The sequence below is a fragment of the Trichosurus vulpecula genome, chromosome 4 (assembly GCF_011100635.1).
Source record: "Trichosurus vulpecula isolate mTriVul1 chromosome 4, mTriVul1.pri, whole genome shotgun sequence".
Taxonomy (NCBI): Eukaryota; Metazoa; Chordata; class Mammalia; order Diprotodontia; family Phalangeridae; genus Trichosurus; species Trichosurus vulpecula.
The window spans coordinates 14,861,520-14,875,023 of record NC_050576.1 but is presented as its reverse complement, the minus strand read 5'-3'; the positions used below and the strand labels follow the sequence as shown (position 1 = coordinate 14,875,023).

The following is a 13,504-nucleotide window of genomic DNA, read 5'->3' as shown; positions in this document are numbered from 1 at the left end:
TCTCTAAAAATGGGCTTCTGGGAAAATGCTCTGGAAAGAGTCACCAGGGGCTTTTCAGACCAATCCAGGTTTTCACTGTAGCTCTCTCCTTCCATGTCTAGCTCTCTGGGCTGGTGGGTAGGTAGAATGCTCCATCCCTTGTCCCTCCCACTGACTTTATTCCCTTTATGGAGAGGTCTTTGGGAAGCAGTTGGAAGTCCAATGGGTGTCTTACATCTCTTTCCTCTCCTCCCCACCACCTCCTACCCAGATGGCCCTGAGAATCCACTCATCCTCCTCCCAGAGAGCTCTCCCTCCCACTTGGCAAAGCACTACTGTCCAGCAGGGCATTAAAGCAAGGAGTTTATTGACCAAAAGTCTTTCTGTTTTTATTGCTGGATAGAAATGTCAGTGCGGATGTCCAACCTGGAGAATGACAGAGATGAAAGAGATGATGACAGTCACGAAGACCGAGGCATCAGTAAGTATGCCACTCCCTTGTCTGATTGCCTGATGGGACCCCGATCAGGGCTCTCACCCTTCCTCCAAGCTCTGGTCTCACTTTCCAATTGGAGATGCTCAGACTCAGGGGTTTTAGTTATTTGCTCTTGTTTCTCCCCAAGTTAAGGCTGAGGGAGTGACTTTATTTTGTTTGGAAAATCTTGAAGAATTGAGTGAATCTTTAGTTCTTCTTTCATTGCTTGCTTCATGCTAAGCTAATAAAATAGCATGCTGTGAATTCCTGCTTCTTCATTTCTTTCCTAATCTGGCACTTTAGAATGTGCCCTTCTTTTTGACGACTTCGATAGATGTGCCAGGAAAAAGAAAAGAATCATTTTTAGCTGAGAGAGCTTCATTCACTGAAGGAAGTGATAAGATGTGTGATATGGATTTCTAAGACTTGTATTCAAAACCTGGCTCTGCCCCTCCATGACGCTAGGCCAGGCTCCCCATCCCTGGGCTCCATTCCGTTCCTTACGTGTACAACAAAGGAAGTGGATTCAATTCCTCTCCAAAGTCTCTTCCATTTCCAGGTCAGGGAAAAGGGGTTGGTTCTGAAGTCAGAGGACTAGAATTCAAATCCTGTCTCAGACACCACCTGAATGACTTGAGATGAGTGACAGGACTTCTCTGAACCTCCTTCTGTGGAAAATAAAGGAGTTGGACCAGATGGCATCCTCCATCCTTTCCCATTTATGACCCATGAATAATGAGAATGGGCAGCTAAGTGGTGCCATGGAGAGCACTTGAGTTGGAGTTGAAAGACTGAATTTAAATCCTACCTTAGACACTGCCTAGTCATGTGACCCTGAACAACTCACTTTACCTCTGCTTTCCTGTATTTCCTCATCTCTAATAATAATAATAAGGATAATCGTGGTGCCCACCTCCCAAGGTCGGTGTGAAGGTCAGCACTGTGCCATCCTTAAAGCTCCATCTAAATGCCAGATGTTATTATGATGTTATGATGCTGTTATCTCATTTGTAGCTGCATGACCTTAGTGAAGTCCTTCCCCCTCTATACTCCATTTCCTTAACTATAAAGAAGGAGGTTAGAACTAGATTCATCTCTAAGGTCACTTTCATTTGCAAGGCCTGTGATCCTAATATCAGAAAGCCAAAGATAATGGAACAGTTTGGGATTGTGTCCAGAGTCCTGGATTTGGAGTCAGGGGACCAGGTTCAAATTCTAGCCCTTTGACTTACTGCCCAGGTGATGTCGGTCCTGGGTCTCATTTCACCCATTGATAAGAAGAGTAGTGTGGGCTAAATGATTTCTGGGGGACTTTCTCTCTCCAAATCCATGTCCCTAAATCTGGCCGGTCCTCAGGCTTCATATCTGATGCCTCCTTAAAGATGTTTTTCCACCTCCCTTTTCCAAAATAGAAATTGTCTTCTGCTCACCACAATCCTTGGCGTTTCCAGCCTTCAAAAGCTCAGCTGCCCTAGCATTCAATGAGCCCACTGGGGAAAATACACGGACTTGGGATTATAAAGAAATAGCCTGTGTGAGTAAAAATAAATTGTCCTTGTCTCTCCAGTCAGCAACACTCGATTTATAGCAGCGGTGATCGAACGCCACGCACACAGCCCAGAAAGGAGACGTCGATACTGGGGTCGATCTGGGACAGAGAGTGACCACGGTAAGGCCCGTGGTCTTAGCTGTGGGTCTCAGTGTGTCTACACTCAGACCTCTTTGTTCATTCCTGAAATGTCCTTAGGTAAACTCTTATGATGTGGCATCCACCAAGACACTGTCCAGCTGTAGAATTCTGTCAGTTTGCTCGTAACTAATCCTCAGCAACCCAGAGAAATGATGGTGCTTAGTAGTCCAGAGGACCCCCTAAGCAGGCAGGTATGTCCCAGGGTCAGTCACCAAGCATGTATCATTGAGCACAGGACCAGTGCCAGCTGCTGGGGAGACACAGGAAGGAGAAACCAGGCTCTGCCCTCAAGGAGCGCCCATTCAGGTTTTCTCTAGAAATATTTTCTCTCTACTCAAGATGTCTTCACTGAACCCCTTCAGCTGATCCATGAGGGCAGTGGGTGGCCACACTGAGGGCATCCTGGAATTGAAGCCCAGAATACCTGGAACTAAATCCTGCCTCAGACACTCATCTACTTGGCCCCTGTGAAACAGTGACTGACTCATAGACCTCAAGCTCATCGGGCCCCTAGGCTAGACAGTGACCCATCCCCCAGCATTGCTAATTGGCCCAAACACCAGGATTCATTCACTCAGTAAACAGTTATTAAGCTTGTCACTGCTGCCTGTGGCCAGTCCTATCATGTCAGCATCCTTCAGACAAAGAGCCCCAAGCTGGACCTGGACTTGAGGGTCATGCTTGCTTGTGGCTCTAGTTGGGGAGTCTGTTCTGTGACCTGCAGAGTGATTCAGTTCAATTGGACAAGCATTCATCTACCAAGCACTGTGCTAGGCACCGGGGGGTGGGGGGCAGGGAAGAACATGCCAGACATGTAGGATAGTTACACAGACAGATTTCAATTCACTACAAAGGAACATTCCCTCTAGTTAGCATTACCCCTAAAGTGGATTGTGCTTCCTTGGAGTTAGTGGACTCTCTTTTCCTGGAAGTATTCCAGCTGAGCCTGAATAAATATTTGAAGGTATTATAGTGAGGGGTCTTGCTAAGGACTAGGTAACCTCTGAGATCCTGTCAGGGCAGCTCCCTTGGGCATTGGACATGTAGCCAAACTGGCCTGCCTGCTCTTCTCCTCCACCCCTGCCCCTCAATAGCTCATCTCCCTCCTCTGCTCCTTTGCACAGGCTGTGCCCCCTTGCTGAGGATGCCACCCTTCCTCACCCCCACCTCTTAAAATATCCCTTCACTTTGAGGCTTATAGTTTAAAACTGCATCAAGACTTTGAGGGAACACCCTGTATTTAGTATTAAATTCTCTGTGTACATCATATTGCCCCGAAGGGAGGCAGTTTCCTCAAGGGCAGGCCTGTTTCAGGCATAGTAGTAGCTGCTTAAATGATACTCATTGAGCTGAATGGACTTAATATAATGGTCGGAAAACCCTAGCAGCAAAATAGAAGACAGAGATCTAATTCAGATAAGTTGGGGAAAAGAAAAGTAATGCTCAGCTTCATTTTGTAAATTAGAGTCTCGACTTTAAAAAATGACATTCCTATTCCAAGATCCCTTCTGCCTCCAAAGTGCTGGGTCCATAAACAGACCATTGAGACCCTGAAAACGAACTGAACTTCACATGGTACGGACCGCATCACTTTCAGGAATAATGTCCCAAGTTCTGGTCCATGAAATGAGCATAATGACCATCCTTTGAAAGAGCCTGGTTTGGGATTGGTCATGTCCAAGAACGCTAGCTCAAATTTAGAAGAAATAGGGAACTGTCCTCTCCGCCCCGCCACCTCCTCCTAGTCTGCTGTGGCCCCCACCGCCAGCAGAAATTCTGCAGGTGCCTGATAGAGCCCAGAGTCAAATCTAAGATGGCCCATTCACCGCCTCCTTGTCTTAGTGACTGAGGGAAAGGAAGCAGGTGGAAGGCACCAGGCAGAGAGAGAGAGAGAGAGAGAGAGAGAGAGAGAGAGAACCTGGCTGGAGCTTTGCATTCCCCTTCTTTTATCCCAGCCATTGGCTGCCTCTTCCCCCTAAGGCATGGAAAAGAGCTCATTGTGGGTTGGAGACAGTGGCAGGCCAGGTGGTCCCAAGGGCCCTCCAGAAATCTGTCACCTTGAGCCTCTGATGCTCCTGTCTCTCCATTAGCTGGGTCAGAAGTACGGTTGGGGCTGATTCTGGAGCCCAGGACTGCCGGGGGGGGCAGAGTGGACCCCCTCATTTAGTGCTGATTTCTGGAAGAGGTTCCTGCTGCCTCTCATTGGCTCCGGATCTTCACTCAGATGTCTAAGCATGTCAGTGTGGTACAGTGGACAGGGTAGAAGGCCTTCCGTTCAAGTCTTGCCCATCCCATACTGAGGCGTAACTCTGGATGAGTCAGAACCCACCTGTGCCCTGGGCAGTATCCTAGCACTCTCATTTACAAAGAAGGGGCCTGCCTAGGCTGGCAGAGGGTGATTCTTCCCTTGGGAGTTCCCTATCCCTAAAACTACAGCAGAGAGAAAGTGTTCAGGGACTTGACAAAATTCAATTCAACAAGCTTTTATTAAGCACCTACTATATGCAGAGTATTGGGAATAAAGCAGTCCTTGTTCTCACTGTTCTGCTGGTGGGGGTAGAGGGTGTTTAAAATCAGGCCACAGGCATCTGGTAAGTATCTACTACGTACTTGGGAGATTACAGAAGTAACCACAAAGAATTTTAAGAGGGAACAAACATGTAGATAGATAGATATACGCACATGTATGCATCCACACGTACATATATATAAAATTTAGATAGAAGTGAGAACTGATTGGATATGGGGGTGGGGTAGAGAGAAGAGGGAAGAGTCAAGAATGGCAGATGAATCTGGGAGATGGAAGAATAGTGGTGCCCTCAACAGGGAAAGGGAAAATTAGACTAGAGATGGGTTTAGGGACAAAGAGGGTAGTTTCCACTTTGGACAGGTTGAGCTTGAGATGCTAAGGGCACATCCTGAAGGAGACATCCAGTGGGCCACTGAATGCCTACTATGTGCCAGGCTCTGGACTAAGCACTGAGGACATAAGTAAAGAGCCCTGCTTTCAGGATGCTTACATTCTAATGGAGGAAGACAACCCATAGAGGGTCCTGGGAAGTGGGGGCAGGGGTGGGGATTGCACCAAGGGATGCTGAAGAGACAGCCAGAAAGTGGAGCGAAAGCTGAAACCCTGGCCAGATAAGGCTACAGCTCACTTGACTTATGAAGTCCAAGGCAGAGTATGGTTTCAGGTGGGAAAGGATGAGGATGGTCAGATGGCAGATGGCATGATGAGGGGACCCCAGGGAAGCCACTCAGAGGTCTGGGCCCTGGAAATGTAAGGTGAGAGCTCACTTAGGAGGGCTGGGGATGAAGCTGTCACATGGAGCGTGGTTCCCTAGCTCTGAGCTCTTGGAAGCACAGACCTTTGTGCCTTTGACCCCAAGGCTGGAGGCTGTGATGATTTGGGGGCCCTCCTTGGAGCAAGTCCTCAACTCTTCCAATGTATTGACCTTCTGGGAAATGAAACAATAGACAACAAACAACGCAGTTTCTTGAGAAAAAGATTCTTGATTTTTTTTTTAGAATGATAGCTGCCATTTATACTCCCCTTTCTAGCTGCACCAAGTGCACTGCTCACAACCACCCTGTAGACTCAGTAGGATAAATATGGGGTGGCTATACTGGAAAGAGAACATCAGATCAGGTCACAGGAGACCAGAAAAGGCCTCAAGCAGCTGGCAACACTTGAGTGATCCTTGCAGGGGACAAAGGATGCCACAAAGGGGAAGTGAAGAGGGAGAGCCTTCCAGGGTGCACATTTAACTGCGAGTGCAAATGCGTGGAGGCTGGAGAATGTTCTGTATAGGAAAGCACAGACAGACCACATCAGATACAACATACACTGCATTGAGGGGAGTGATGGGAAATCAAGGAGAAAGCATGTTGGATCCAGATTGTGAAGGGTTTAAGGGCCAAACGAGAGTTTTGTAGGAATACCTGGGTTCAAATCTTTCCTCAGACACTTACTAGTTGTATGACTTGGCATCACGTAGTCTCTTTGTGACTCAGTTTCTTCATCTGTAAAATGAGGCTGATAGGGGCAGCTAGGTGGTGCAGTGAGTAGAGTGCCAGCCTTGGAGGCAGGAGGACCCGAGTTCAAATCCAGCCTCAGACATTTGGCACACTTACTAGCTGTGTGACCTTGGGCAAGTCACTTAACCCCCATTGCCCTGCCTTCCCCCTCCAAAAAATAAAAAAAGACACAAAATGAGGGTGATAACAGCACTTACCTCCCAAGGAGGTTGTAAAGGTCACGTGAATAAACATGGGAAGTGCCTTGCAAACCTCAAAGCCCTATACAAATTCTATCTCTCACTGTTAGAATTATTATTAACATTGGTTTTTAATCATTATTATTGTCTGCAAGGCGATAGGAAGCACTGAAGCTTCTTAAAATTGAGACTGCCCAGTCAGGCCTGCGCTTCATGGATCTTCACTATGGAAGTTGCACAAACCCTGGGTCAGAGGAGGGGCGAGGCTTTAGGCAGGAGACCCAGTGGGAGCGTCCGGCAGCAGTCAGGGCAGGAGGCAAAGGGCCTGAGCCAGGGTGCTGGCCATGGGAGTGGAAAGAAGGGAACAGAGGCAGAGCTGGTTCTGGAGGTAAAATCCCTAAGCCAGGGCACCTGCCGAAACTGGGCTCATGTGCCAACTACAAGGGATTTGCAGGGGTTTCTGTTGCTGTTTTTTTTTCCACTAAGTATTTGCCATCAACATACATGACCTTTAATAGAATCAAAGATAGAAAAGGACTGTGGAGTTCCTGTACTTCAAGGCTTGTAACCTGGGAGGGGGGAGGGGAAGTCACGGACTTCTGTATTTTATTTGATGCATTTAAAAGCATTATTTCTGAGAAGGGATCCATAGGCTTTGCCAGATTGGCCAAGGACTCCTTGGGACAATCAAGGCTAAAAACAGTTCCAACGATCCAAGCCTTCATTACGGGTGACTTGTCTAAGGGGCCAGATTCCATTCCATCCCACAGCCTCTCCTGAATCTGCTCTGCCCCCTTCCTGTGGGGATTGTATCATTAGCAGTGCTGATAATCGTTATTAATAATAACAATACCATAGCCCTTTCAGGTCTGAATATGTGTTATCTCATCTGATGTGGTTTCCAGTCATTTTTAATGTTATCTCAAACCACCTGGATTGGAATTTCCATGTGTTTTTCTTTTCAGGCCTGAGGTGTGATTGACATTGAAAGACTCACTTTTCAGCTACCTTGAATAAAAACCCAAAGAAAACAGTCGCCTTCGAGTCCTAATGCTAAGGTGTTTTCTGTACTATCGAAAAGGCCTTTCTGACGTTTGCCTGGAGAGAGAAAATTGCCTTCTTTGTCTCTGTGTGGGCCTGTATTTTCAGCCACAAACCCCTTCTGCTCAGCTGTCTGCGAATGCATCAATTCTGCAGCCTCTCAGAGAAGCTGATTGATGCTAACTGTGAATGCGGTAGCAATATTCATAGCTTGTCGCTTCTGGAAACTTTGAAAGGGATTTTTTTTTTGCAATATTTAAAAATGTGTCAGGATCTTGGAAATTGAATCCTTTGATCAGCAAGACCATTTTCTTTTCAAAGATATTCCTTAGAATACCAAAAAGGATGAATCTTTAAACAGGGGGAGCTAGCTTAAACAGAGAATAGCTGATTGGTTCACTAGCTGGCTCTCCATCAGCCTCCAGTGTGGAGTTACTTTGCTGGTGATAAAGATTCAAAGGCGGGCAGGCCTCTGCCCTCCAGGTACTTTTCTTAGCCTGACCTGAATCTGTAGACTTTTCTTTGAAAATATTCATTGCACTTCACTGGTTTCTTTTAAAATAACTCACTTGAAAATCTGGTTCATTTTAACAAGCATGTATTAAGTGCCTACTGTGTGGATTCTGAGATCAATTTTGTTCAACCCTGACCTCCAGTCTCACATCTCCAATTGCCTATTGGACATTTCAAACTTGATGTCCTGTTGACATCTTCAACTCAATCTGTCTAAAACTTGACCTCATTATCTACCTCCCCCACAAAATGCTGGCCTCTTCCTAGCTTTCCTATTAGTGTTGGTACCACCGTTCATCCACCCAGGCTCCCAAACTAGATGTCTTCCTGAATTCTTCACCCTCACCACCCCCCATATCCAATCAATGTCAACTCTTGTCATTTCTGCCTCAATGTCTCTTAAATACTCCCCCTTCTCTTCTCTGACATTGCTGCCACCCTGGTTTAAGCCTCGTCACCTCAAGTCTGAACTATTATGATAGCTGCTGGGTGGTCATCTTTTCTCAAGCCTCTCACTGCTCCAGTCCATCCTCCATTCAGCCACCATATTGCTCTTCACAAAGCAGAAGTCTGTTTGTGTCCCCTCTATTCGGTAAACTCCAGGGATCCCCTATTATCATTACCTCCAGAAGCAAACATAAGATCCTCTGCTTTGCTTTCAAAGCCCTTTATGAGCCTGGCTTTCCAATCTTCTTAGACCTTACTAAGCCCCATAGACTGTGGGATTCAGTGACACCAGCCTTCTTACTGTTACTCGCACAGGACGCTCCTCCTTCTTACTTAGGAGGATTTGGCCCAGCTGTCCCCCAAGCCTCCTTGGCTCAGCCTCTGGGCTTCCCTGGCTTCCTTTGGGTCTCCACTGAAGTCCCTCCTTGTGCAAGAAGCCCTCCCACACTGATAGTGTCTTCCCACTGAGACTCTTCCCAATTTAGCCTTGCTATTTCTTATATGTATGTAGTTGTTTGGATGTTGTCTTCCCCATTAGAATGGAAGCTTCTTGAGAGCAGGGAATTTTCTGCCTTTCTTTATATTCCAGCACCTACCACATGGTAGCTGCCTAATAAATGTCTGTTGACTGTGGACACAAAGACAAAAATAAATAGTCTCTGCCCTCCCTGAGTTTACATTATGCTGGGAAAACAATGTGTCCATCAGCCTCTGGACTTCAAGCTAGACCTGGGAGGGACCTTAGAGGCTATTCAGTGCAGCCCCTTCATTTTTAGATGGAGAAACTGAGGCCCAAAGAGGTTGTGGTTTGCCAACAGTTACCCAATGTGCAAGTGGCAGGACTAGGACTAGAACCCAGCTCCCATAACTCTATGTTGTACATTCTTCCTATAAACCAATGCAAAGCAAAGGTGAAGAATTGGGGGTGGGGAACACAAGGAGAATGTGGCCCTGGAAGGGAGCTGAGACTTCCAGGAGTGGAAGGAAGGAGGAAAAATCTTCCCAGTCATGGATGGGGTCACAGCATGTGCCAGAAGTGATGGAGGCTGGATGTGGTATCACAATGGGGAGAACAGCAAGGACCCCAGCTTGGCTGAAATGTAAAGTAAGTACACAATGGAGAGTCAGATGAAATCACTCCAAAACCCTCACTAGCTGGTTGACCCTTGGCAAGTCACTTAACCCTGTTTGCCTCAGTTTCCTCATCTGCAAAATGAGCTGGAGAAGAAAATGGCAAACCACTCAAGTATCCTTGCCAAGAAAAACCCAGGTGGGGTCTGGGGTCAGGGAGAGTTGGACACAACTGAAAAAACTGAACAACAAAACTTCTTAAGGAGGGGAGTGACATGGTCAGGTCTACTCTTGAGGGTTATCCCTTTGGTAGCTGTATAGAGCATGGATTAAAGAAGGGAGAACCTGGAGGCAGAGAGACCAATTAGGACTCTCTTGCAGTATACAAGGGAGAGGTCATGAGAACATGAGTCATGGTGGTAGTCAAGTGAATGGAGAAGGGACAGCTATGAAAGGTGCCAGGAAGGTGGAATCAATTACACCCTCAAAGGATGTAGGGAGGTGGTGACTGAGAGTGAAGAGTGGAAAATGACTCCAAGGTTGCAAACTTGGACAACTGAAAGAATTGTGGTGCCCTGGACAAAAATTGGGACATTATGAGGAGGGCATTTGGAGGAAAGATGAGTGTCACTTTGGATGGACTGGATTGGAGATGCCCCTTGGACAACCAAGTGGAATTGTCTAGCAGGCAATTGATGATGCAGAGTGGGAGCTCTGTAGAGAGATGAGAGCTAGGTATAAACAACCTGATTCACTTATATATAAAGAGGGGTAGAAGAGGAAGGGATTTTTGTTTCTAATTTCTTTTTATTTCTTCTCCAGGTTATAGCACCATGAGTCCTCAAGAAGATAGTGAAAATCCTCCGGGTAACAATGACCCATTGTCAGCCGGAGTCGATGTTGGAAACCATGATGAGGATTTAGATCTCGACACACCTCCCCAGACAGCAGCCCTGCTAAGCCACAAGTTCCACCACTATCGACTACACCACCCTACCCTCCATCACAACCACCACTTACAGGCAGCAGTGACAGTACATACTGTGGATGCAGAATGCTGACAACCTCATCTTCCCCTTGAAGAGAAGAAAAGATGGAAGAGAAAATGGAGAGAGGGGCTGGGGTGGAGGTGGGCTGTGGAGGATGGAAATTCATGTTGAAGAGACAGCTGGTGTTACTAGGAGTCATCATACTCATTTCCTGCTTGTTTTGAAATGGTTAAGAACAACAAATTGCATTTAGGAGAGTGTAAGGCTGGCTTGGAAGTGGAGGGAAATAGTCTGATTAATGGACCTGCCATAACATGAATAAAACAGGAGAGAAGGCAGAGCTCCAAACACAGGGATGAAACTCTCAAAGCCCTCGTCAAGTGGAGCCAGAGGAATGTGTTGAGGAGCCAGGGCCGTGCAGCTTTCCTTAACTGGAAGAGTGTAAATCCATGAGAGCCAGGACCCAGGAAGGCAAGATGTCCAGCTGTTACGTACAACCGGTTGGGTTTGCTTGTTTGTTTCCCAAGATTCTACTTGGTTTCTAAAAGGTTCATTGAGCTGGCATTTGCTAAATGGGACCCACAAGGATAGGGTTGAAACAATGCATCTCAAAATTTCTAAGTAAAGGATTATTTTTCTACTATTTATTGAATTTACAAACATTCATGACCTTTGGGAAGGGCGGGGAGAGAGGGAGAAGACTTGGTTGCAATTATCCACAAATATAATTGCTGTTTTTTGTGCGACAGTGAAGCAGTTCTTTCCTCAAGGAACTCTCTTGCTCACTTATCTGATACACTCCCACTGCCCCACTCTGCAAAGTGGGAAAATGAAGAAATCCTTCGGACTTGTTTACATGCATATTCGTTATTACATTGTTTTGCAAGAGCAGACATCATGAGTTCTAATGCAGTATTCTTTCTGTGTGTTTGATGGGCATAGGCAGGGGCAAAAGAGAATCAGAAGAATCATCCAGAGTCCTAGGTATCTTCTTTGGAACTCTCCAAGCTCGACTTTTCCCCAGGTTGCTGACCCCACCCCAAGAGATCCAAGTACCACCCTGGGAGCCTCTCCAGCAAGAGAAGCAAAGGCTTCATCTTGTGGCTGATCACTAGGCGATCCATAAATGAAAATCACACATCCTATTTTGATTCGGAGGCTATTGGCTACACCAGCAGAGAATAAAGCAATGTGCTGTAAAATTCTGCTCCTTATAAAAGATTTCATTTGAAATCTTAATTAGAAGCTGCTGCCAATTACCTGGAACTTAACACTATTTCGAGATTCATACAGGGATTAATCAGATCTGTCTAATACAACATGGAACATCCCAATGGAAAATTAATGGTCTAATAACAGTGTTGTATTTTAAATTCACATTTGGTGATTCAGCTATGTTATAAAAACAGTTGCACAGTGCATATGGTAAATCTCATTTATATGTAGGGTTTTGTTTTGTTTTTTTAAGTCACGGAATACTGTTTTAATGATAGGGTACTTAATTCTGTATAATGTAAAATGTGGTTCTTAAGGAGTACAGTCAGTAACTATATGTGTGCTATCCAGAAGCCCCTTTATACTGTGTATAAAATTGCAGTCTCTAGTGAAATAAACTGTATATAAAGGCGGGTTTAGTAGATTGTTTTGACTCTGTAGTGTGATTTGTTAACTCAGCCCCTGGTACTTGGGGACAAATTACAACATCTTTTCAAATTTGCTACTTCACAAAGGAACTCCAGCGGTATTGCCCATGGGCCAGTTTGGGGGCTTCTGATTTTGAAATGATGACTACTCTTCAGAATACAGTAAGATGAAATTTTAAAACTTCTATTAAAAATGTATATCCATAGCCTGTTCTGCCTAGCTAATTCATTATCATTTAAATAAAAGCAGGGATTCTCCTCTGGCCAGGGAGATAGTTGGCAAGTCCCCTAATTCCTGCCTCCATCACTACCACCAATTCCACTCCATGTCCTTTTCTAAAGCTGGGCTCCTAGTGGAATGCAAAAATATTCCTTCAAGGCTGGGAATCTTAGGTTTTCAAAAGAAAAGCATCACTGAGACAAGTATTAAAATCATCCAAAGACTAGACCAGAAAGGAATTTATAGTGTAGAGGTAAGAGTTACCTGTTCTTCACTTTGGAGGAAAGGAAGGTAAATGTTTATACCATATGCTCAATGCCTTGTGAATCATAGCATGCCATGGAGAAATGCGATTGATGAAAATGGCGCTGAGGACAAATAATGACTTGCCCACCATCCAGGAAAATGGAGGTGGGTGGGTTATATGATGAGAGCACAGGAGAACAGATGGCCCACCCAACTGGTGTACTGGCACCCAGGAACTGTTTTTAAAGTCCTGAAGGAAGATACTGAGCATGCCAGCTATTGTCCATCCTCCTCATGCAAGATTTAGGAAGGAATATTCAAGAACCACGGGTTGGTTGTAACCTGTACCCACATAAGACAACACCAATAAACCTGTGTGATAGAGATCACAGAGTCAGCAAACAGTTGATTTACACTGGGTTAAGAAAGAGGATGATGAAATTACTTTTATAAGTTGGTAGAATATGAAGGAATACCACAAAATCTTCAACTTTTCATGTGCTAATACAGGCAGGAGAATTTACTAAAAGTTATTCAAATGGCATTTATTAAACACTGCATGCAAGACACTGTGCTAAGTGCTAGGGATACACAGAAAGACCAGAAAAATGGTTTCTACCCTCAAGGATGTCACATTCTAATGGGGGAGATAAGAGTCAAACATTTATTAAATACCTATGTGCTAAGCAGTAGGGACACAAAATTAAAAGACCATCTTATTCTCAGTGATCTCATCATGTAACATACAAGAGCCATGCAGAGTACATGGGCAAAGCATATTTCAGAGGAGAAAGCAAATGCGAGTGAGGGTGGGGTGTTGAGAAAGCCCCCTGCAGAAGGTCTGGCTTGAATTGGATCTTGAAGGAACCCATGGAAGTGACAATGACCAAAAATGCATAAAATATCAGTTTATTAACTTAAAAGGTGAGAAGAGAGATCTCCACAAACAATTTCACAAGTTTTGACAGAAATG

The 13,504-nt window shown here is 45.4% G+C and overlaps 1 protein-coding gene across 1 annotated transcript in view; it reads left to right on the top strand.

Moving 5' to 3' along the window:
- Positions 1-12,061, top strand: part of CACHD1 (cache domain containing 1) — a 141,463-nt gene extending 129,402 nt beyond the window's left edge. The window contains exons 24-26 of the mRNA XM_036757767.1: positions 383-460; positions 2,022-2,123; positions 10,256-12,061. Coding sequence (XP_036613662.1) covers positions 383-460; positions 2,022-2,123; positions 10,256-10,494 — 419 coding nt within the window. The 3' untranslated portion in view covers positions 10,495-12,061. The remainder of the gene's footprint in view (positions 1-382; positions 461-2,021; positions 2,124-10,255) is intronic.
- The last annotated feature ends 1,443 nt before the right edge of the window (positions 12,062-13,504 follow it).